The sequence below is a fragment of the Aethalodelphis obliquidens genome, unplaced genomic scaffold (genome assembly GCF_003676395.1).
Source record: "Aethalodelphis obliquidens isolate GAN/ISIS:26980383/991018 unplaced genomic scaffold, ASM367639v1 scaffold5, whole genome shotgun sequence".
NCBI lineage: Eukaryota > Metazoa > Chordata > Mammalia > Artiodactyla > Delphinidae > Aethalodelphis > Aethalodelphis obliquidens.
The window spans coordinates 4,931,048-4,955,562 of record NW_020837949.1 but is presented as its reverse complement, the minus strand read 5'-3'; the positions used below and the strand labels follow the sequence as shown (position 1 = coordinate 4,955,562).

Genomic DNA, 24,515 nt, shown 5'->3' with positions numbered 1-24,515 from the left:
CTGGAAGAGAAATCAAGGAAATACTCCCATTTACCATTGCAACAAAAAGAGTAAAACACCTAGGAATAAACCTACAGAAGGAGACAAAAGACCCAGAGGCAGAAAACTATAAGACACTGATGAAAGAAATTAAAGATGACACCAACAGATCAAGAGATATACTGTTTTCTTGGATTGGAAGAATCAATATTGTGAAAATGATTATACTACCCAAAGCAATCTACAGATTCAGTGTAATCCCTATCAAATTACCAATGGCATTTTTTACAGAACTAGAACAAAAAAATCTTAAAATTTGTGTGGAGACACAAAAGACCCCGAATAGCCAAAGCAGTCTTGAGGGGAAAAAACGGAGCTGGAGGAATCAGACTGCCTGACTTCAGACTATACTACAAAGCTACAGTAATCAAGACAATATGGTACTGGCACTAAAACAGTGATACAGATCAATGGAACAGGATAGAAAGCCCAGAGATAAACCCACGTACCTATGGTCAACTAATCTATGACAAAGGAGGTAAGTATATACAATGGAGAAAAGACAGTCTCTTCAATAAGTGGTGCTGGGAAAACTGGACAGCTACATGTAAAGGAATGAAATTAGAACACTCCCTAACACCATACCCAAAAATAAACTCAAAATGGATTAGAGACCTAAATGTAAGACCGGACACTATAAAACTCTTAGGGGAAAACATAGGAAGAACACTCTTTGACATAAATCACAGCAAGATCTTTTTTGATCCACCTCCTAGAGTAATGGAAATAAAAACAAAAATAAACAAATGGGACCTACTGAAACTTAAAAGCTTTTGCAAAGTAAAGGAAACTACAAACAAGATGAAAAGACAGGGTTTCCCTGGCGGCGCAGTGGTTGAGAGTCCACCTGCCGATGCAGGGGACACGGGTTCGTGCCCCGGTCCAGGAGGATCCCACATGCCGTGGAGTGGCTGGGTCCGTGAGACATGGCCGCTGAGCCTGCGCATCCAGAGCCTGTGCTCTGCAGCGGGAGAGTCCACAACAGTGAGCGGCCCGCATACCACAAAACAAAAAAAAAAAAGTTGAAAAGACAACCCTCAGAATGGGAGAAAATATTTGCAAACGAATCGACAGACAAAGGATTAATCTCCAAAATATATAAACAGCTCATGCAGCTCAATATTAAAAAAACAAATAACCCAATCCAAAAATGGGCAGACCTAAATAGACATTTCTCCAAAGAAGACATACAGACAGCCAAGAAGCACATGAAAAGCTGCTCAGCATCACTAATCATTACAGAAACGCAAATCAAAACTACAATGAGGTATCACCTCACACCAGTTAGAATGGGCATCATCAGAAAATCTACAAACTACAAATGCTGGAGAGGGTGTGGAGGAAAGGGAACCCTCTTGCACTATTGGTGAGAATGTAAATTGATACAGCCACTATGGAGAACAGTATAGAGGGTCCTTAAAAAACTAAAACTAGAACTACCATATGACTCAGCAATCCCACTACTGGGCATATACCCAGAGAAAACCATAATTCAAAAAGACACATGCACCCCAATGTTCTTTGCAGCACTATTTACAATAGCCAGGTCATGGAAGCAACCTAAATGCCCATCAACAGACAAATGGATAAAGAAGATGTGGTACATATATACAATAGAATATTACTCACCCATAAAAAGGAACGAAATTGGGTCATTTGTAGAGACATGGATGGATCCAGAGACTGTCATACAGAGTAAAGTAAGTCAGAAAGAGAAAAATAAGTATCGTATGTTAACCCATATATGTCAAACCTAGAAAAATGGTACAGATGAACCAGTCTGCAGGGAGGAAATTGAGACACAGATGTAGAGAACAAACCTATGGACACCAAGGGGGGACGGGGGGGATGAATTGGAGATTGGGATTGACATGTATACCCTAATATGTATAAAATGGATAACTAATCCATTCAAAAAACAAAAAGAATGCAGAGAAAACTCCAGAGAACATCTACTTCTCTAACAGCAGACTAGGTAATTTGAAACAACCCTCCCACTGAAGACAAGAAAACTGAGTAAAATATTTTTGAAAGTAAAAATGTCCTAAAAGCATCAAAAAACTAACAAGGTTGTAAAGAATTACTAAAGGAAGGTAAGCCTGATATTCAGGGCTGCATTTCCCATGGGGGTGTCGGCTGCTCAGGAAAAGGCAACCAAGAGCACACACTGTGACTTTCAACAGACTCATCGATAGTCCTAGAAGTCTACAACCATCCAGGGAATGGGAACTCAAGATGGCAGGAACCCCTAAGTTGCGGACATCAACAGGAAAAATGAACCAGAAATCAATCTCTGCAAGGAGTGCTGCACAGCTTTGAGTTACATGCTTGGAACAGAAAATAGAGACATGAAACTGAACTGAGGTGCTCCTAAAATACTAGTGCCCCTAGGTACCAGTAAAAAAATCAAAGAAAAACTATCTTTTAGGGGAAAAACATCAATCTATTTCTACAAATAAATTGTCCAGCACACAAGCATACATAATCAGTTACATGAGGAGACAGGATGACATGAGCAAGAATGAGTAGAAACAACTGAAACGAAACAACTCCAGATACTGCAATAATCAAACAAAAATTTTAAACCAACTGTATTTACCATGTTAAAAGTAATAAAATCAGAGCATTAAAATTTTCAGGAGGGAACTAAGAACTACAAAAAGTTGCAAACTTGAATAAAGAACTTTTTTTTTTTTTTTTTTTGCGGTACGCAGGCCTCTCAGTGTTGTGGCCTCTCCCGTTGCGGAGCACAGGCTCCGGACGCACAGGCCCAGCGGCCATGGCTCACGGGCCCAGCCGTTCCGTGGCATGTGGAATCTGCCCGGACCGGGGCACAAACCCGTGTCCCCTGCATCGGCAGGCGGACTCTCAACCACTGCGCCACCAGGGAAGCCCAGAACTTTTAAAACATAATAAATGGACTCAATTGTTATGTTTAACAAGCGATTACATGGTTAAAAGGGGATAAGAAAACTGTAAGATCTATCTAGAATGATCTGTTTAGAACAAAGGACAGTGGAACAAAAGTATTAAAAAAATTTAAAAGAGAGGGTAAATGGTAACAAACACACTGAAACAGTCTAATGAACATTCAGTTAGAAGAAACAAAGAATGATACAAAAGCAGTAGTTGAATATATAATAGCTGAGAATTTTCCAAAGCTGATGAATACGTCAAGAAACCTCAAATTCCAAAATGTAGAAAGTATACAAAACCAACGAAATATAATAAAATTAGAAATGAATAACAAAAATCAAGGAGAAAATCCACACAAACAATTGGAAACTTTTTAAACTCTCTTAAAACAGCTCAGAAGTCAAAGAGGAGACCAAAACTACAATTAAAATACATTTAGAAAATAAGGATAATAAAAATAATATCGAAACCTAGGGAAAACACTAGGAATCAAGTTAAAACAAAATCCAGCCTTAAACACCTTTTTTTTTTGGTTTAAGTAATTAATAAAAACTAAGTAAACATTTACTCCATAAGTTGGAAACGACATACACAAAAGTTTCTACAACTGATGATACAAATAAGTTTAAGCAAACATACAAATATTGACATAAATCATATTTTTATATATTAGTTATATACAACTGGAAGACAGGTGTTTTTTGGGTTTTTTTTTTAATGTATCATTTATAATAGCTCCCCTTCTCAGGGCTTTTAGTGAGAAGTTTTGCCTCCAGATCTGCTAAACTCATTCAGAAATAAATAAGGATTAAATATCATGTCTAGACTTTCAGGTAAAACACAGTATCAGTGAAAAATGTCTCCACATAGAATTAAGGTACAGACACTTCGGGCTATGCAAAAACTCTAGAGAAATAGGCTTAGTGAAGTCTAATGATCAAGGCAGAACTTCTGAAAAGGGAGTTGAGGGTGGGTATTCACAAAGCGAAGAGTTGAGGTAATTCTTTAAAAAAGACCTGGATAATTGAGAGAGTGGTCTATATAGAGTGAAAGCCAAGACACGAGCATGCACCCAGTTTGATTATGTTCTTCCTTTGTGAGAAATGAGGTACCCTGGGCAAGACTGAAGTCTAGTATGAACTAAGAGTGCTGGATAAAACTGTTAACGATACAGTCTGAAGGTGTCATTTAACCTTGCGTTAATTAAAATATGGAAGGAAGGGGCTTCCCTGGTGGCGCAGTGGTTGGGAGTCCGCCTGCCGATGCAGGGGACACGGGTTCATGCCCCGGTCTGGGAAGATCTCACATGCCGCGGAGCGGCTGGGCCCGTGAGCCGTGGCCGCTAAGCCTGCGCGTCCGGAGCCTGTGCTCCACAACGGGAGAGGCCACAACAGTGAGAGGTCCGCGTACCGCACAAAAAAATAATAATAATAAAAAAATAAAATAAAATATGGAAGGAAGGGTTCAAACAAATGCTCACCGACTCTAGACTCTTAAGAATGGAACTGATGTACCAGGGACAATCTGGGGAAAGTTCCCTCCGGTGGGACTTTGAAAAGTCTACAGCCTAGAAAAACTAACAAACTAAGTCAAAATTCTAATAAAAAATGTAAAGTTGGCCAGAGAGAAGAACAGTAGTTACCACGGGGTGGGGAAAATGAGGAGCTGTTGGTCAAAGGGTACAAACTTGCAGTTTTATAGAATGAATATGTCTGGAGATCTAATGTACCAACATGATGACTATAGTTAATAATACTTGAATACTGAAAATTCGTTCAGATAAAAAAAAGAGCAGAAGCTTTCAGACACAGCAGACATCATAACAAGTTAAGTTCTCAGGGATAAAGAGAAACACTACATAATAATAAAAGGGTCAATTCTCCAACAACACATAAAAATCCTTAACACATACATATGCACCTAACAACAGAGTGTCAAAATACATGAGGCAAAAACTGATAGAACTACAAGGACGAATATATAAATCCACTATTATATATGGGGATGTTAATAGCCACCTATCAAAAACAGATCCAGCAGACAAAAAATCTGTAACGACATAGTTGAACTCAACACCACCATCAATCAACTGGATATAATGCACATCTTTAGACTACTTCATCCAACAGTAGCAGAATACACATTCTTCTCCAGGTCAGATGGAACATTTACCAACAGACCAAATAAATTTGTTTCTGTGCCTTGACACAAATTTAAAATAATAAAAATCATACAATGTCTGCTCTCAGACCACAATGGGAATAAGGGAAATTCATAGCATTGAATGCATATATAACAAACAAGGGGGGCTTCCCTGGTGGCGCAGTGGTTAAGAATACGCCTGCCAATGCAGGGGACATGGGTTCGATCTCTGGTCCGGGAAGATCCCACATGCCGCAGAGCAACTAAGCCTGTGTGCCACAACTACTGAGCCTGTGCTCTAGAGCCTGTGAGCCACAACTACTGAGCCTGCATGCCGCAACTACTGAAGCCCACGTGCCTAGAGCCCATGCTCCACAACAAGAGAAGCCACTGCAATGAGAAGCCTGTGCACCACAATGAAGAGCAGCTCCCACTCACCGCAACTAGAGAAAGCTCGCGCACAGCAACGAAGACCCAACACAGCCAAAAATAAATAAATAATTTTTTTAAAAAAAAGAAAGAAGAATCTAAACTCAATAAACTAAGCTTCCACTTTAGGAAACAGCCTTGTCAACAGATGGTGCTGGAACAAATGGACATCCAAGCACACACAAAAAAAGAATCTAGACACAAACCTTACACTCTTCACAAAAATTAACTCAAAATGGATCACAGGGGCTTCCCTGGTGGTGCAGTGGTTGAGAGTCCGCCTGCCGATGCAGGGGACAGGGGTTCGTGCCCCGGTCCGGGAAGATCCCACATGCCGCAGAGCAGCTGGGCCCGTGAGCCATGGCCGCTGAGCCTGCGCGTCCGGAGCCCGTGCTCTGCAATGGGAGAGGCCGCAACAGTGAGAGGCCCACGTACCGCAAAAAAAAAAAAAAAGGATCACAGAATGTGAAATGTAAAACTATAAAACTCCTAGAAGATAACACAGGAGAAAATCTAGATGACCTTGGGTTTGGCAATGGCTTTTTAGATACAACACCAAAAGCATGATACATGAGAGAAATAAATGATACACTAGATAGACTTCATTAAAATTTAAAATTTCTGCTCTGCAGAAAACATTGCCAAGAGATACATAAAGACAAGCCACAGACTAGAAGAAAATATTTGCAAGAGATGTATCTGGTAAAGGACTCTTATCCAGATTATATGAAGAACTCTTAAAACTCAAAAATAAGAAAATGAACAACCTGATTAAAAAATGAGTCAAAGAATTTAACACAGTAGTGGAAGAAGATATACAGATGGAAAATAAGCATATAAAAAGGTATCCCTCATCATATGTTATCAGGGAAGTGTAAATTAAAACAATGAGATACTATTAAACACCTATCAGAATGGCCAAAATCCGGAACACTGACAACTCCAAATGCTGGTGAGGCTGTGAAGCAACAGGAACTCTCATTCATTGCTGGTGGGAATGCAAAATGGTACATCTACTTTGGAAAATGGTTTGGCCCGTTTCTCACAAAACTAAACATACTCTCACCATATGACCCAGCAATCATGCTCCTTGGTATTTACCCAAAGGAGCTGAAAACTTATGTCCACACACAACTCTGCACACAAATGTTTACAGCAGCTTTATCCATAATTGCAAAAACCTAGAAGCAACCAAGGTGTCCTTTAGTAGGTGAACAGATAAACTGCTGTACATACATACAACAGAATATTTTTCAGCAATAAAAAGAAATGAGTTTTCAAGCCATGAAAAGAACCGTAAATGTATATTACTAAGTGAAATGAGCCAATGTGAAAAGGCTACATATGGTATGATTCCAATTATATTACATTTTGGAAAAGACAAAACTATGGAGACAGAAAAAAGAACAATGGTTGCCAGGGCTAAGAGGGGAGGAAAGGATGAATAGGCATAGCACAGAAGATTTTCAGGGCAGTGAAAGTATCTGTATGATACTATATTGATTGATACATGTCATTATACATTCTTCCCAAACCTACAGAATGTATACCACCAAGAGTGAACCCTAATGTAAACTACGGACTTAAGGTGAAAATACTGTGTCACTGTAGTTTCATCAATCATGACAGATGCACCAATGCTGGTGGGAGTGCTGATAAACGGGAGGCTATGCGTGTGTAGGGGCAGGAGGTAAATGGGGAGTATCTGTGCCTTCCACTCAATTTTGCTGTAAACCTGTAACTGTTCTAAAAACTAAAGTCTAGGGCTTCCCTGGTGGCCCAGTGGTTGACAGTCCGCCTGCCGATGCAGGAGACACGGGTTCGTGCCCCGGTCTGGGAAGATCCCACGTGCCGCGGAGCGGCTGGGCCCGTGAGCCATGGCCGCTGAGCCTGCGCATCCGGAGCCTGTGCTCTGCAATGGGAGAGGCCACAACAGTGAGAGGCCCGCGTACCGCAAAAAAAAAAAAAAACAACAAACTAAAGTCTATTTAAAAAACTATGCTAGTGGTTACCTGAAAGTATGAATGTGAACTGATATTTCTAAGCATGTATATACAGCCTCTCATCTATATAATTACTAGTATATCACTAGAATGGACTAACATAACTAATTCTCAACAGAAACAATATGATATGCATCCCTACAGCCTAGACTTTGATCTCTCATACTATTCTCCACTAAAAAGAACTAGTACTCTTACAGAGTAGGCAATTTCATATCCTGAGGCAGAGTATTAAAGAAGGGCCTGAAAAATATTCTTGCCAACGAGCAATAGCTTTGAAACATTTTGAGATATTAAAAAGGATTAAGAAGCCAGCCAAAAAGGGGCTCCCACTAGCCACACAATGACAACTTCAGCAGTTTAAAAAAAAAAAAAGGTTTAATTATAATTAGCTAAATCATAATTAACCAATTATAATTAACTAAAACAAGTTTGCAAAACCCTGATTATATAATGACTCTCAAAGAAAAGTGGAATTTCTCTCCTCAAGTAACTAGCACTTCATTCAAGTTGATTTTATTCATAAAGAAAAATGGACACAGAACTGGCAACAGTCGCACCACCTCCAAAAGAGAGGATTTTTCTTACCATAAAAACTTGTGAGAATTCTTGCTACTTTCCCAATGACCACTTGTAGGATACTCATTCCCATCACTTACCCTCACCCCACACACACACCTTAAAAGAGTACTCATTTTAATAAATACTCTTAAATTACTACAAATCGTTAAAGAAATGTGTCAAGGCACACAATTCACAGAGTAAGAGACCTTCCAATAAATCCTGGGCCTGGAGACGTGCAGAGATGTCAAAGTCTTGCAGTGAACTGGAATGTGCTTTTAAATTGATTAGAAATTTACGAAACTCTTTCTTCTCTTTGCTTGCAGGTTGGCAATTTTAACAATTGTTCTTTATCCTTTTCTTTACTATTCTCCTTGCCCTATGTGTTCACTAAAGGAACTGGACAAAGGTCTTTCCAAGCACAAAGACAGAGCAAAGACTAACACAATTGGCTTTATTTAACTTTCATACGGAAGGACAGGATAAATATACTATATATATATATATATATATATGTATATATATGTATATATGTATATATACACGGCATCAATGCCTATCATATGCTCATATGCCTGGAAGTATTCTGGGCACTGGGAATAAATCAATGAACAAGACAAATCCCTGACCTCATGAAGTTTATGTTTTAGTATGAAATGCACACAAACAAATATGAATTATAATGTCATATCTGTTAAATACTAGGAGGAGAAGTAAAGCAGAAGAAGAGGATAGAGCACGACAAGTGCTGCTTTTCGACAGGTTGGTCAGGAAAGGCCTCTCCAACAAGACAGCACTGGGTAGAAATTTGACTGATGTACGGCAGAAAGTTCCATGAGTATCTGGGAGAAAGGCATTCTAAGCAAAGAAGACAAAAAGTTCAAGTGCCTGAAAAAGGAGTATGGCTGGAGCCCAGAGAGCAAGGGGAAGACAGGAGATGTGGTTGGACAGGTAGCCAAGGTCAGTAGAGCTTGAAGATCATATATGGACTTTAGGTTTTCTTTTAAGTATCCCTGGAGGCCTTGAATAGTTTACAGAAGGGAAATAAAACACTCTTACTTTGGGTTTTAATTAAAAGCTCACTCCACTACTACATGAAGAACAAAACTAGAATGGAGTGAGAGTAAAAGCAGCAAGACCAGTTGGGAAGCTCCTGCAGCGGTCCACACAAGCAGTGGTGGTGACTAGTTCTGGAGTGACAGCAGAGGAGGAGATGAGAGGTGACTGAAATCAGGCAGGATTATCAAGGTAAAGCCCAAAGCATTTTCCAACAGGCTGCATATTTCGAGCCTGAACAATCCACGATGTCATTTACTGAGGTGGGAACACTGGACGAATAGAAGGTTTTGGGACAACAGTAAACAGTTCCACAGAAGACACATTAAGTTTGAGACCCTCTTAAGACATCGAAGAGGAGATGTTAAGAAGTAAGCTGAAGATACTGGTTGTGTTCAAAGCAAGAAAAGTGCTGGTAATATAATTTTTAGAGTTACCAGCACATACATAATATTTAAAGCAACTGAACTAAATGAGACCACCTAATCTGTGAGACGAGCAAAAGAGATCAGTGAGATAGGAAAAAGCAAGAGAATGTGGCGTCCTGAAAAAGCCAAATTAAAACAAAAAGTTTTCCTCCTGAAAATGGTTAGCTGTGTGAAAATGACACTGAATACCTCAGGAGGACAGAGACTGAACAGTGGTTTTGGCAAAATATGAAATCAAAACCACCTCTGGGAGAGCAGGAGGAAGAAAGCCTGACTGGAGTAGGGTCATGAAAACATGGTCAAAAATAAGTAACAACCATAAGTATAGACAATTCTTTCAAGGGCTTTTGCTATAAAGATGAGCAAAGGTGCAATATGGTAGCTAAAAGGGGTAGCTGACCACGAGAAGTTACTTATGTTTAAGAAGGGTGATACTGCAACAAATGCTAATACTAATGGAAATGATTTCACTGAGAGAGGAAATTCTTGATACCAGAAACCAAGGAAAACCGAAGGCGCAAACGGGACAGAATCCAGGACGCAGGTAGAAGAGTTGGCTGTAGATGACCCCAGAGACTTTTCATCCCACTTTAAGTTAGGAAGGTATAATAAAATAGATGGACAGAGACACAAGCAAGAAAGGAGATCTGATTGCGGATGAATGTGGAATTTCTTTCCTGATGGCTTCTATTTATTTTTTCATTGAAATAGCAGGATCATCAACTGAAAAATGAGGTGTCAGAAGTTTGAAGGGAGAAGAAAAGGTGGTGAAAGAATTATCCCTGATAATGGGAGAGGGAATTCTAAGTAGACTATAGTGAGTGAAGGATAGCAATCATGACCCACTTGAGATTTGAGGTCATAAATTTAAAATGCCACCAGTCAGCAAGTTTATGGTTTTCTCCAGCCCTTTTCGCTGCTAAAATGCAGAGTCTGAGTTTTGCTATGAAAGCAAAATAGTGGGAGGATGGCAAAGGAATTTAGGGTGCATAACGGAACAGCTACAATACTGGATCACGGAATCTGAACTAGAAAAGGAGGCTGACAGACCCCATCAGTAAGATCACTGAGCTGGAGAATTCAGTGTGTCTGAAGAATTTCTGTGGCGCGGATATTAGGAAAAAGTGAGCTAGTGAAAGAAGAGGCATAGTAAGGACAGTTGAAACTGAGACTTTGGAAGTGAAACAGCAAGTGTCCTAGTAAGTGATACAGTGATAAAGGCTAAAGTTTGCCCATAAGAATGAGTGACTGAGGTGGGCTGGAGAAGAGGATTTTGAGGAAATCAAGGAGCTACAAGGTCTGGGTGTTGAATAGATTATTAAAATTGACAATGGGAGAAGGAGAGGAAAATGGAAAGGGACGTGCTAAATCTTCAGAGAACAAGACAGAGTACTCAAGGAGACTTCTGGTAAGTGCAACCAAAAGGGACCTGTGGACAGTCTTAGAGCACTGGCTTAAAGGGACTTGTAAGTAATCGTTACACCGCAAATGTCACTTAAAATTACAAAAAACTTTTCACAAGAAAGTAACGGTACAAAGTACAGAAAAATTTAAATTAAGGGGAAAATCTATGAAAAATAACTAGTGGAGAACTTACATAAATCCAAGTTTAAAGTAATGTGGTAATGAGGGGCTTCCCTGGTGGCACAGAGGTTAAGAATCTGCCTGCCAGTGCAGGAGACCCAAGTTCGAGCCCTGGTGTGGGAAGATCCCACATGCGGCGGAGCAACTAAGCCCGTGCGCCACAACGACTGAGCCTGCACTCTAGAATCCACGAGCCACAACTACTGAAGGCTGCATGCCACAACTACTGAAGCCCGCACATCTAGAGCCCAGGCTCGGCAACAAGAGAAGCCACCGCGATGAGAAGCCCGCGCACCGCAATGAACAGTAGCCCCTGCTCACCAAAACTAGAGAAAGCCTGCATGCAGCAACAAAGACCCAACACAGCCAAAAAAAACATAAATAAAATAAATAAATTTATAAAAATAAATAAATAATGTGGTAATGAATGTACACCAAAGGGTAAAATGTAGAATTCTGAACTTACAAGCTTCTCTCCTGTCACTCTTCTTAACTAGACTCTATGGGAAAAAGGAATGAGAACTGCAGAACGTTTGAAGGCTTTTCCAAGAATTACATGGATATAATAGCAACACATTTGACAACCAAAAGTATTTCATGGAAAATTATATTATAAAAGATAAAGCAATTTCTAATTTTCTCTAAAAACTGTATGACATTCTGTAAGCATCAAGGTGGTGACATTCAACATCAGAGAAAAAGCCTATCAGCTATGTCTAAACAACAACTGTAAAAATACTGACAATGGCAGACCATCGCGCGTAGATATCCTGTGAACACAATATGAAACCTAGTCCCGTTGACAGCTCATTAAATCACTAACTTGCTGTAAACTTTGGAAACTACTTTGGGCAACCTATTCTATTTTCCTTTTGCAGATGCAAAACACACATTAGCTTATTTAAGGCACCTAAAAGTCCCGTAGACTAGGAAGTATTTGCTCTGCTCTCACGCAGCATTTCACAGTATCATTTGCTAATGGAACATATTTTTTCCTCACATATATACTAACACAATAAACAAACACTAGACGGTTCATAAGCCAGACATCTCCCATGAGATATCATATGAATGGCCTGGAATTACTGTTTATTCCAGTTTTAATTTTGCTTTAATAAAATATTTCTCTACAGAGATTAAGCAATTTCTACTAAATCAGAGCTTTAGGGGAAAAAAAAGGGAGAAAACTCAGTTTTATCACTTTGTCATTACTTATTAAACTACTCTAGCACGTGGAAGTTTTAGAACTCGGTGTATAGACGACAGCTAACTATATAAATTATTCTGTAAATTCTTAAATTTTTAAATTAAGTTTTGAAACCTGTTTCCACAGTATTTTCTGTTTCTGTTGTCTCCAGCCCATCCATGCTGTCCTCATCTTCCACTGTACTTTTTCCTCTACTTCGAGGCCTATGGACAAAGAAATAAACATATAATTAAATGTTACACATTAAATCTTAGAATTATACTCAAAATAAAGCATAAGTTGAAGGTACACAAAATAATTTAGGCAATTTTTCCCTTACTTTACCATATCAAATAGTAAATATCACACTTTACAGTCATTTTTCCCACATATTCAGCCCTTCCTTATACCTAAATGTGGGGACAGGCCCATATTAATATGTTTGTGTCATCATAACTCACTTCTGTAAGTATTCTCCAAGCTAGGTTTTCCCCTCTTTTACCAGACCTTGAGATCACTCCCTCTGTCTACAGTAGTGGTTTTGTTTTTTTGTTTTTTGTTTTTTTGTTTTTTGGGGGGTTTTTTTGCGGTACACGGGCCTCTCACTGCTGTGGCCTCTCCTGTTGCGGAGCACAGGCTCCGGACGCGCAGGCTCAGTGGCCATGGCTCACGGACCCAGCCGCTCCGCGGCACGTGGGATCTTCCCGGACCAGGACATGAACCCGTGTCCATTGCATCGGCAGGCAGACTCTCAAGCACTGCGCCACCAGGGAAGCCCTACAGTAGTGGTTTTTAACTACCTAGTGGGTTCAAAGTTCACACACCAGGTTACACCTCTAGATCTAATGAAATTGAGGAGTGATGCCCAGACGTCTGCATTTTTAAGACACCTACCCCTTAAGGAGAAAGTGAGGCACACTCCTGCAAACCACCCCCACCAAAAAACAAAAAATCTAACTATTAAGCATGATCTAATCACACTTGCCTTACAAGTGTGATGGATTTTAATTTATAAACACTTCAGTAAAGTAAAATAAACATAGGAGTCATGGTAAGATCAGTTCGGTGCTTTGTGACCACCTATAGGGGTGGGATAGGGAGGGAGGGGATATGGGAAGATATCTATACACATAGCTGGTTCACTTTCTTACACAGCAGAAACTAACACAACATTGTAAAGCAATTATACTTCAATAAAGATGTTTAAAAAAAAAAGAATCATGGTAAAGTACAATTCTCTTACCCAATGCAATTAACTGAAAAGACCTTTAAAGTTTTTGAGGTCTCATAAAGAATAGAAGTCAGTCAAAAACAGTTTTTAAACACATAAAATAAGAAAGAAAAAATAAAGATATTACATATTAAAAAAACTTAGAAATTGACAAAGCAGTATTCAGATAATTTCAGAGCTTTAAATTATTTCATTACTTAAAAAGAAAAAGTACAAACGAACACAGTATTTATTTGAAAAATACTTAAAGAGTTGAAAAGAATAGAGAAAAATAATATGAAAAGGTAAAGCAAAAAAGACTTTTAAATAACAGGAAACCTATTTAAATCTTTTTTTTAAATTTTATGTATTTATTTATTTTGGGCTGCGTTGGGTCTTTGTTGCTGCGCGCAGGCTTTCTCTAGTTGTGGGGAGCAGAGGCTACTCTTCATTGTGATGTGTGGGCTTCTCACTGCGGTGGCTTCTCTTGTTGTGGGACACAGGCTCTAGTCACGCGGGCTTCAGTAGTTGTGGCTCGCAGGCTCTATAGCACAGGCTCAGTAGTTGTGGCACAAGGGCTTAGTTGCTCCGCGGCATGTGGGATCTTCCCGGACCAGGGCTCGAACCCGTGTCCCCTGCATTGGTAGGTGGATTCTTAACCACTGCGCCACCAGGGAAGCCCTAAATCTTATTTTTAAAAGGATATTAATCCATCAAAACCAATAAAGGAGATATAAAAATTTTTTTAAGTTAAAGCAATCAAAGTCCAAATAGTTTTATAAGTGCAATACTACACACTGTCAAAAAGTCATTCTCGGGCTTCCCTGGTGGCGCAGTGGTTGAGAGTCTGCCTGCCGATGCAGGGGACATGGGTTCGTGCCCCGGTCTGGGAAGTTCTCATACACCGCGGAGCAGTTGGGCCCGTGAGCCATGGCCGCTGAGCCTGCGCGTCCGGAGCCTGTGCGCCGCAACAGGAGAGGCTACAACAGTGAGAGGCCCGCGTACCGCAAAAAAAAAAAAAAAAAAAAAAGTCATCCTCATTCCACAGAAAAAAATTAAAAGGAAATAACTGAAGCAAAATCCTAACATATCCAAAAAACTATGGATGAAAAGAATACCAATAAATATAATGAGAATGCAAGTATAATTTAATATTAGAAATTTGCCAATATAACACACCAAGTCAAGCAGCCAAAACAGCATCATTCATGAGGGGAAGGCGGAAAGTAGGCAGAACAAATAAGAGATGACAAAAACTTGATGGGAAAGGTTTATCAGGGCAAGGTTGATTTTATTGTTCATAGAAAAAGAGAGAATAATTATTTTTAGATTTTATTAAGGCAAATAGTTATGTTTAAGTAGTAGTAGTTATGTTTAAGTTATGTTTAACTTAAAAAAAAAACTTTAGAGGGACTTCCCTGGTGGTTCAGTGGTCAAGAATCTGCCTCCCATTTCGATCCCTGGTTGGGGAACTAAGATCCCACGTGCCTCAGGGCAACTAAGCCCGAGCACCGCAACTACTGAGCACGCAGGCCACAACTAGAGAGCACATACACCACAACTAGAGAAGCCTGAGCACCACAGCAAGGAGCCCCACCTCAGCAAAGGATCACGCATATGCCACAATGAAGATCCCACGTACCACAACTAAGACCCGACGCAGTCAAAAATAAAATAAATACATTTTATATTTCCATATTGCATTAATATGCTCCATCATCCATTACGGGTGATAAAGGACGCTAGAATTTGTAGAACAGAGTACGCAGTAGGAGCGAGCTGTGCAGAGAAAAAGCTCCAGAAATCTGCATAAGGGTACTGAATACCAAACTGTACAGTTGTGGTATAAAACCTCACAAGGCTGAAAAGGAACAGCTTCCAAGGAAAGAACCATTACAGAAGAGCTGCAATACGAACAAGTCCCAGAGCTCACAGAGAGCCAGGAATCAAACATGTTCCCTTTAGCCAGAGTGCCAAGACCTCAATGACTATATATAATGTATTCGGAACACACCTTTAGGAACAGGGCTAAATGAAGCCTAGAACAAATGCTATTCTAGACCATCCCTAAAACAGCTGACAAAATATCAACAGAATCAAAATGATCCACAACTAATTCAACTGGTAGCCAAAAAAAACCCCAAAAAGTTTAACAGTTGTCAAAGTATTATAACAAAATCTACCTCTCAACAACAACAAAACGGACTTCCCTGGTGGTGGCGCAGTGGTTAAGAATCCGCTTCCCTGGGCTTCCCTGGTGGCGCAGTGGTTGAATCTGCCTGCCAATCCAGGGGACATGGGTTCGAGCCCTGGTGTGGAAGGATCCCACATGCCGCAGAGAAACTAGGCCCGTGAGCCACAACTACTGAGCCTGCGCGTCTGGAGCCTGTGCTCCACAACAAGAGAGGCTGCAGACAGTGAGAGGCCTGCGCACCGCGATGAAGAGTGGCCCCCGCTTGCTGCAACTAGAGAAAGCCCTCACACAGAAACGAAGACCTGACACAGCCAAAAAAATAAATAAATAATAAAAATAAAGGAATTCCCTTTAAAAAAAAAAAAAAAGAATCCGCCTCCCAATGCAGGGGACATGTGTTTGATCGCTGGTCTGGAAAGATCCCACATGCCACGGAGCAACTAAGCCTCTGCGCCACAACTACTGAGCCCACATGCCACGACTACTGAAGCCCACATGCCTAGAGCCCGTGCTCCACAACAAGAGAAGCCACTGCAATGAGAAGCACACACAACATAAGGAGGAGTAGCCCCCACTCACCGCAACTAGAGAAAGCCCAAATACAGCAACGAACACCCAGCACGGCCAAAAACAAATAATAACAAACAACAACAAAGTCAAAATGTGTGGCATTATAAAAATTTATAAGTTATACAAAAAAGCAGGAAAATATGAGTCATAACCAGAAGAAAAATCAAGCAATAGAAACAAAACAACAGAGACAATAGAGGGATAAGCATGGATATTAAACCAGCTATTATCAGTATGCCTCATATCTTATTGAATATGGAAAACATGAAGGGAGAAGAGAAATGGAAGGTAATTTAAAATGTTAACAAAGTGTAACTAATAGAAGTAATATCAAAAGATGACATCAAATGAAAATTTGAAAGATTAACATTTAATTAGAAATTGCAAAAGAAAAGATGATTGACCTTAAAGACATAGCAAAGAGCAAACAAACAAATAAACAAAAAAACCAACCTTCCCAAAATAAAGGACAAAGTGAAAAAAGACAAACACAGCTGCATGCAGTGCCCTGTGGGATGATAACAACCAGTCTAATAGGTGATAGGTTGGAGTTGGAGGGAAGGGAACAGAAAAAATATTTAGTGAAATAACAGCTATAAAATCTTGCAAATTAAAAAAACAAAAAACAAAACCTGACAGACACAAGAAGCACAACAAAATCCCTAACAGACACATACATACACATCAGTAAGGCACTTAATAGTCTATTTGCTTAACAGTAATAAAAAGAAAAGCTTAAAAGCAATCCCCCCAAAAGACATACTGTTTACAGGGTAACAAAAATAAGAATAACTGCAATTTTTCATCTGAAACTATGTAAGCCAGAAGACAGTGAAACAACATATTTTAAAGTGCATGGAAAAAGATTAAAGAAAAAAACAAACAAAAAAACACATAAACCTTGAATAAAACATGCAGCAAAAGGTATCCTTCAGAAACAATAGTAGGGACTTCCCTTGTGGCACAGTGGTTAAGAATCCGCCTGCCAATGCAGGGGACACGGGTTCAAGCCCTGGTCCGGGAAGATTCCACGTGCCACGGAGCAACTAAGCCCGTGCGCCACAACTACTGAGCCTACGCTCTATAGAGCCCACAAGCCACAACTACTGAGCCCGCGTGCTGCAACTACTGAAGCCCGTGTGCCCTAGAGCCCGTGCTCCACAACAAAGAGAAGCCACTGCAATGAGAAGCCTGTGCACTGCAACAAAGAGTAGCCCCAGCTCACCTCAACCAAAGAAAGTCTTCGTGCAGCAAACAAAGACCCACCACAGCCATAGATAGATACATAGATAATAGTAATCTAAAATTTTTTTCAAACAAATGCTAAACAAATTCTTCACCAAAAAACCTTCATTAGAAGATACATTAAGGAAATTCTTCAGAGAAAAAGGAAAATAATATTCAATAAAAATTTGGATCAAAATTCGTCTATGGAAAGGAATAAAGAGTGATGGAAATGATAACTATGTGAATAAATATAAAAGACTTATTTTTTAAATCTCTTTAAAAGTTAACTCACTGTTCAAAGCAAAAATAATTTATTGTGAGGGGCTTCCCTGGTGGCACAGTGGTTGAGAGTCCGCCTGCCGATGCAGGGGACACAGGTTCGTGCCCCGGTCTGGGAGGATCCCACGTGCCGCGGAGCGGCTGGGCCCGTGCGCCATGGCCGCTGAGCCTGCGGGTCCGGAGCCTGTGCTCCGCAACGGGAGAGGCCACAACAGTGAGAGGCCCGCGTACCGCAAATAAATAAATAAGTAATTTATTTATTTATTGTGGATTTCATAATATACATAAAATTTAAATATATGGCAACAATAGTTCAAAACACTGGAGGGTAAAAGTATACTGATGTACAGGCTTTTTACTATATCTGAACTTATATTAATTGAAAGTAGACGCTGATGAGTTAAAAATGTGTAACGTAAATCCTAGAGCTACTGCTTTGTAAACACACACACATACACACAAACACACAGCTATTTAGTCAAATGGAGATAAAATAGAATCCTAAAAAAATATTCAATTAACCCAAAAAACACAGGAAATGAATAAAAGGAAACAAAGGATAAAATGGGAGAAAACGAAAAAAAAAAAACGGGAGAAAATGAACAAATATAAAACAAAGTGCAAGTAGATTTAAACCCATCCACATAAATAATTACGTTAAGTGTAAATGGTCTTAACACAATAATTCAAAGGCAAATTTTATCAGATTAAATTAAGAAAACAAGAACCTTCATCAAGGAGATAACAGTCCTAAATATGTATGCACTCAATAGCAAAGTTTCAAAATACATAATTGCAAGGCGAAATATTTAAACCCAGTTACATCTGGATATTGCAACACTGTGCTCAATAATTGCTACAGGTAGACACAAAACTCCATAAAGAGACAGAAGACTTAAGACTACTACCAACCCACATGGACCTAATTGACAGTTATAGAACACCCTACCTAATGACAAGAGAACACCTACTCTTTCCAAGCACACAATCCAGAGAATAAGCCACATTGTAGGCCTTAAAACAAGTTCAACAAATTTTAGAAGACTGAAATCATCTAGAACATGTTCTCTGGTCATAAGAGAATTAAACTGTAAACAAACAAAAAAGATGTATGCAATATCCTCAAATATTCAGTAAACAACACAATTCTAAATAAGCCACTAGTCAAGAAAGAAATGACAAGGAAATTAAAAATAGCTTGAGCTAAATGAACATGAAAACACAGCATTTCAAAATTTTTAAGATTCAGGTAAGCAGTGAATGAGGGAAACTTACTTAAATAGTTATATCAAGGGCAAGATAGTTATATCAGGGTCAAGATGTAAGATTCCTATATCAAGGAATTAAGAGGTACCAACTAGATATAAAATAAATAAGCTACAAGAATATACAGTACAACACAGGGAATATAGCCAATATTTTATAATAACTATAAACTGAATAATATAACCTTTAAAAATTGTAAAACAATTGTGAATCACTATTTTCTACACCTGAAACTTCTGTAATATAGTACATCAACCTCACCTCAATAAACATAAACAGTAAAAAAAAAAAAAATAGTTAAATCAGAAAATAACAGCTCAACTCTAATAGTAATACAGGCCTCTATTTGAGAAATTAAAAAATGAAAATCAAATCACGCCTGTAATAAATAGAAGGGAAGAAATAATAAAGAGCAGAAATCGATGCTATAAAAGCACAACAATTTTTTTAAACATCAATGAAACCAAAAGATACTTCTTTTAAAGAATAAAATAGATGACTCTCGAGCAAAAATGATCAAGAAATGAGAAACAAACAAAAAAACCCTCACAAACTACCAATAGAAAATCTGAAACAGGGGTCATCACTAGAGAAACCACACACATTAAAAGGACAATGACATTATATTATAAATAATTTTATGTCAATGAATCAGCAACATAGATGAAATGGGCCAAAATCCTTGGAAGGCACAAATTACCAAAAATGACTTAAGGATAGAAATAGAAATAGAAAATCCAGAAATAGAATAACCCAGTTATCTATTTTAAAAATTGAATTTGTAAGTATAAACCTTCACACAAAGAAAATCCAATCCCAAATGGCTTTACTGATGAATTCCATGAAACTTTTAAGAAATAATACTAATCCTGCACTATCTTCTGTAAATAATGGAGAAGGAAACACTTTCCAACTGATTCTATGAGGCTGGCATTCCACTGACAACAAAATCAAAGACACTGTATAAAACCAATATCCATCATAAACAGAGACCTGTTCCATAGAATAAAAAAAGGAACACTCTACTACCCATTTTTGCAGATATTATAATTGTCATACATACCAAGTCAAAACAATGGTAATGAAAGAAAATAAAATTACAACCTATCTTTCGATTTAAAAACACACATAAAAGTCCCAAACAAAAGATTATCAAGGGGCTCCAGCTCTAAATAAGATGAAAGAATATATGCCAAACTTTTTCTCTCACTGAGTGTAACTATAAAACATGTAAATAATTCACGAAACAGCTATTTGAGTTTCCTTAAAGACATACAACAGCAGGTTGTTCAGGAACAGACACCAAAATTCAAAGTACTACCAAAGTATCACTAAGTTTACTTCCATTTTACCTCTCCAGTATCTCCTGGCCTGAACTCAAAGAACTCTGAAACCCAGGAGTGACTGCTGAGGTGCAGAAAATGAGAGAGCTCACCTGACCTGACCAACAACCTGCCCATGGGTGGACCTGATCCTAATTAGTATAAGAAAGCCTTTCAGAACTGAGCTAACAGACCTCTGGCCAGGTCCCAGACTGATTACTTGGTACTGCACACACAGTACAAATAGAAACAGTCCTGCAAAAGGCTTTGAAAACTAAACTGACCTTACTACAAGCCCACAAAAGGCTGGTTGAAAGCTGTAGCTTGGACCTACCCAGGCCAAGTGCCTGCTACATCAAAATTACCACCATTCTCCATGTTTTTAAAACACACAGTCTTATAATATCTAAAATGTTCAAGGAACAATCCAAATTACTTGATACATAAAGAACTACAAAAATATCAAATCACACGAAAAAGTACAATGAACAAAAAAGGCTAATGATATAAAATGACAGAGGTTGGAATTATCTGATGAGCACTTTGAGGCAGATATTATAAAATGTTCTAATGAGCGATACTGAACACTCTTAAAACTTAAAATAGAAAGTATGAGCAAATAAAGAAAAGACGTAAAGAAGAAATTTTAGAAATAAAAAATTACAGAACCAAAATTAAAGGCTCACTAGAAATAAATAACAAATGATGGGCCTAAATCAAAACAAATTAACAATTACATTCAACATAAGTGGCCTAAAAACACTCCAATCAAAATACAGAGATTGTGTCAGAATCAATTAAAAAAGAAAATGTCCCAACTATATGCTGCCTACTTGAAACTGAAATCAAATATAATGACATATTTAAGGAAACATACACCATGCAACACTAATCAAAATTAAGCTGGAGTGGATATGCTAATATCATACAAAGCAAACTCCAAAAAAAAAAATGACCAGGAATAAAGAAGGATATTACATATTGATAATACTGATTCCCAACAACACATAATTCTAATTCTAAATGTGTATGTATACCTGACAACAGAACTTCAAAATACATGAAACAAACGACCAAACAAAACAAACAAACAAAAAACCTTAAAGTACATTATTCTCACTGAATCCTCTTAACTATCCCGTTGAAGTAGACATTGCTGTTCCCATTTTACAGATAACCAAACTGCAATTAAGAAAGGTTGAATAAGTTACCCAAAGTCACTCAGTTGGTAAGAGCTAAACTGTGGTGAGGGCAACAGATCCACAGGGAGAAGACCCATGAACTGAGGTCTGTAAAACTACTGGTTCCTCCTAAACTTCAACTTTAAAAAAAAAATTGTTGGGGTAGGGGAGCTAGCTATCTTGGACCAGTGCCTGTATTCGCTACCAAACATAACTTTAGTCAGAACTCCATTACTCAGCCCCTCACACATCAAAACTGGCAAAGGAAAAATTCTTACAAGCTGAAGACCATCTCTCCTCTAAGTGTCTCAGGATTTCACTCCACTGGACCAAGACATGTTGACCCACACACTCTCAAAAAAACAAGAGGTTGAAAGCAGGGACTTGAAGAGTATTTGTATACTTGTGTCCATAGGAGCTTTACACCCTCTAGGACCTCACTCCAATAATCTTCAACCTTACAGGATCTGCCAATTCATCTCCCCTACCAGCTTCTCACGGTTCAGCTAAAAGGCAGCTGTAATACAGTGGTTACAAGCATGGATTGCAGAGCCATACTGCCCGTATTAAAAGGCTAATTACCAGCTGCACAACCATATATGAGCTGCTTAAACTCAGTGCCTCAATTTCCTCATCTGTAAAGTGGTACAAAAGCACTACCTCACAGGATTACTTTGAGGACTGAATGTAAAGCACCTACAGCGCCAGTTCCCTGGTAGGCACTCACTGTTAGCTATTGACACTGGGACCCTCTCCTCATCCCCGTATCTTTATTACCTCTTTTCCCAGCTTGGATTACATGGTCAGCAGTTATAATCACTCTGTTACATAGACCCTCAATACTTCCCTTTATTTCATTCCATTATATTTGTCTGTGAAAAACCTCAATCCTTATTAAATCTAACCCTCCATCTACTCTGGTCTGTGAACTCAAGCTGAGGAAAAAAGACACAGCCAGGCTACTGACTTCACTTTGTATTTCTAACCTCACACCTCAAGTAGCCCCTCACTGCTGCTCAGCAATCTCCATTTGGGCCAGTTTACTCTGCCATTACCTTAGACATTTATTTCATACTTTTTCTGTCTTCAAACATTTAAGGGACTTCCCTGGTGGTGCAGTGGTTAGGAATCCACCTGCCAATGCAGGGGACACGGGTTCGATCCCTGGTCCGGGAAGATCCCACATGCCGCGGAGCAGCTAAGCCCGTGCGCCACAACTACTGAGCCTGTGCTCTAGAGCCTGCGAGCCAGAACTACCGAGCCCACGTGCTGCAATTACTGGAGCCCCATCTAGAGCCCATGCTCTGCAACCAGAGAAGCCACTGCAATGAGAAGCCCATGCACCCCATCGAGGAGTAGCCTCTGCTCACCGCAACTAGAGAAAGCCCACACGCAGCAACAAAGACCCAACGCAGCCAAAAGTAAAAACAAAAAAAAAATGTAAGACTCTCCATTTTACACCCTTCAGTTGATAAACTTGCTTGTTATAATTCAATGGCAAAATAGAGGTAGTCAGAAGAGTCTCCATATCCTCCTACCAAACCCTCCGATTTTCCTGAATGTTTCCCATATACTCTACCTTCCCTCCTATTAAACATACTATGTATGCTCCTATAGCTGACATCAATCCCTCTACCTGTATTCCGGATCACATTTTCTTTCCTGTTCATGAACTTTGCATTATTCCCTTCTTCTCCTGAATTATCAACCTTTCCTACTCTGAAAATCAGTCCCATCAGCATACAGTTTACTGCAATAACAACAATCTTCTTAAAAAAAAAAAAAAAGAAAAGAAACCCCTCTCTGGACTCCACATCCTCTCCCAGCTACTGCTCCACTTCTCCACACCAACCTTAGAACAATACTCCTTGAAAAAGTTCTGTATCCCATTCTCCACTTCAGCTCCATGCCTCTCTATCTGAATGTCCTCCCCCACATCCCACTGAAGGGGCTGGGATCAGGGTCACTAAAGAACAGGGTGACATACAACTGGGTTTGCCTGGACTGTGCCAGTTTAGGCCTGTCATTCTCACATAATGATTGTGCTCCTGTCACATTCAAAATGTCTTGGTTTGGACTCCCCTGGTGGTCCAGTGGCTAAGACTCTGCGCTTCCACTACAGCAGGCACGGGTTCAATCCCTGGTCAGGGAAGTTCCACGTGCTGCGCGGTGCAGCCAGAAAAGGGGGTGGGGGGGAGGGTGTCTTGGTTTGATCAATAAGTTATCTAGTTACTCTACCAAGCACCTACAACTTGCCAATTCTCAATCTGTCATATGCCCATGAGACAAGTGCTCGTTTTCTCCTTAGCTTCTTGGACATAACATTCTCCTGATTCTTCTACCACATTGGCTGCTGCTTCTCACTTCCTTTGCTGGTTCCTCTTCCTCTTTACTGACCCCTAAATGGTAGAGTGTCCAGGGCTCTGTCATTAAATCTCTTCTCTACATACAAAGGCTCATTCCCTGGGTAATCTCACCCAGTCTCTTTATGTATATGCTGTTAACTCCCAAATTCCTCTATTTCCTACCTCTCTACTGAATTACAACTCATATTTAACTGTCTACTCAACAGCATCTCTAAAGTTAATACATCAAAAACCAAATGTGACTCCACACCCTACCCTCTGAAACTTGCTTTTTGCAATGTTTCCCACCTCAGTTGATCCAACGGTTTCTCCTCTAGGATGAAGTCCTAAGTCCTCTTGTCCTACTAGGCCCTACACAATGTGCCTGTCCTGGTTACCTCTGATCCTCACATGTGAACATTCTCCTCCTTACACTCTGCCATCCTGCTGTACCGGCCACCGAGCGCTTCATAAACACACCTAAGATGTTCCACTTCAGGGCCTTGGCATTTACGGATTCCTCTGCCTAGAACACTTCTCCCAGATAGTCACAGGCTTCTCTTCATTGAGGTTTTCA

The 24,515-nt window shown here is 39.5% G+C and overlaps 1 protein-coding gene across 9 annotated transcripts in view; it reads right to left on the bottom strand.

The window, feature by feature from the left end:
• KMT2C (lysine methyltransferase 2C) overlaps positions 1–24,515 on the bottom strand; it is a 293,409-nt gene that overhangs the window by 202,774 nt on the left and 66,120 nt on the right. For all 9 annotated transcript variants that reach the window (XM_027101436.1, XM_027101438.1, XM_027101443.1 and 6 more), the window contains exon 2: positions 12,480–12,568. In XM_027101436.1, coding sequence (XP_026957237.1) covers positions 12,480–12,568 — 89 coding nt within the window. The remainder of the gene's footprint in view (positions 1–12,479; positions 12,569–24,515) is intronic.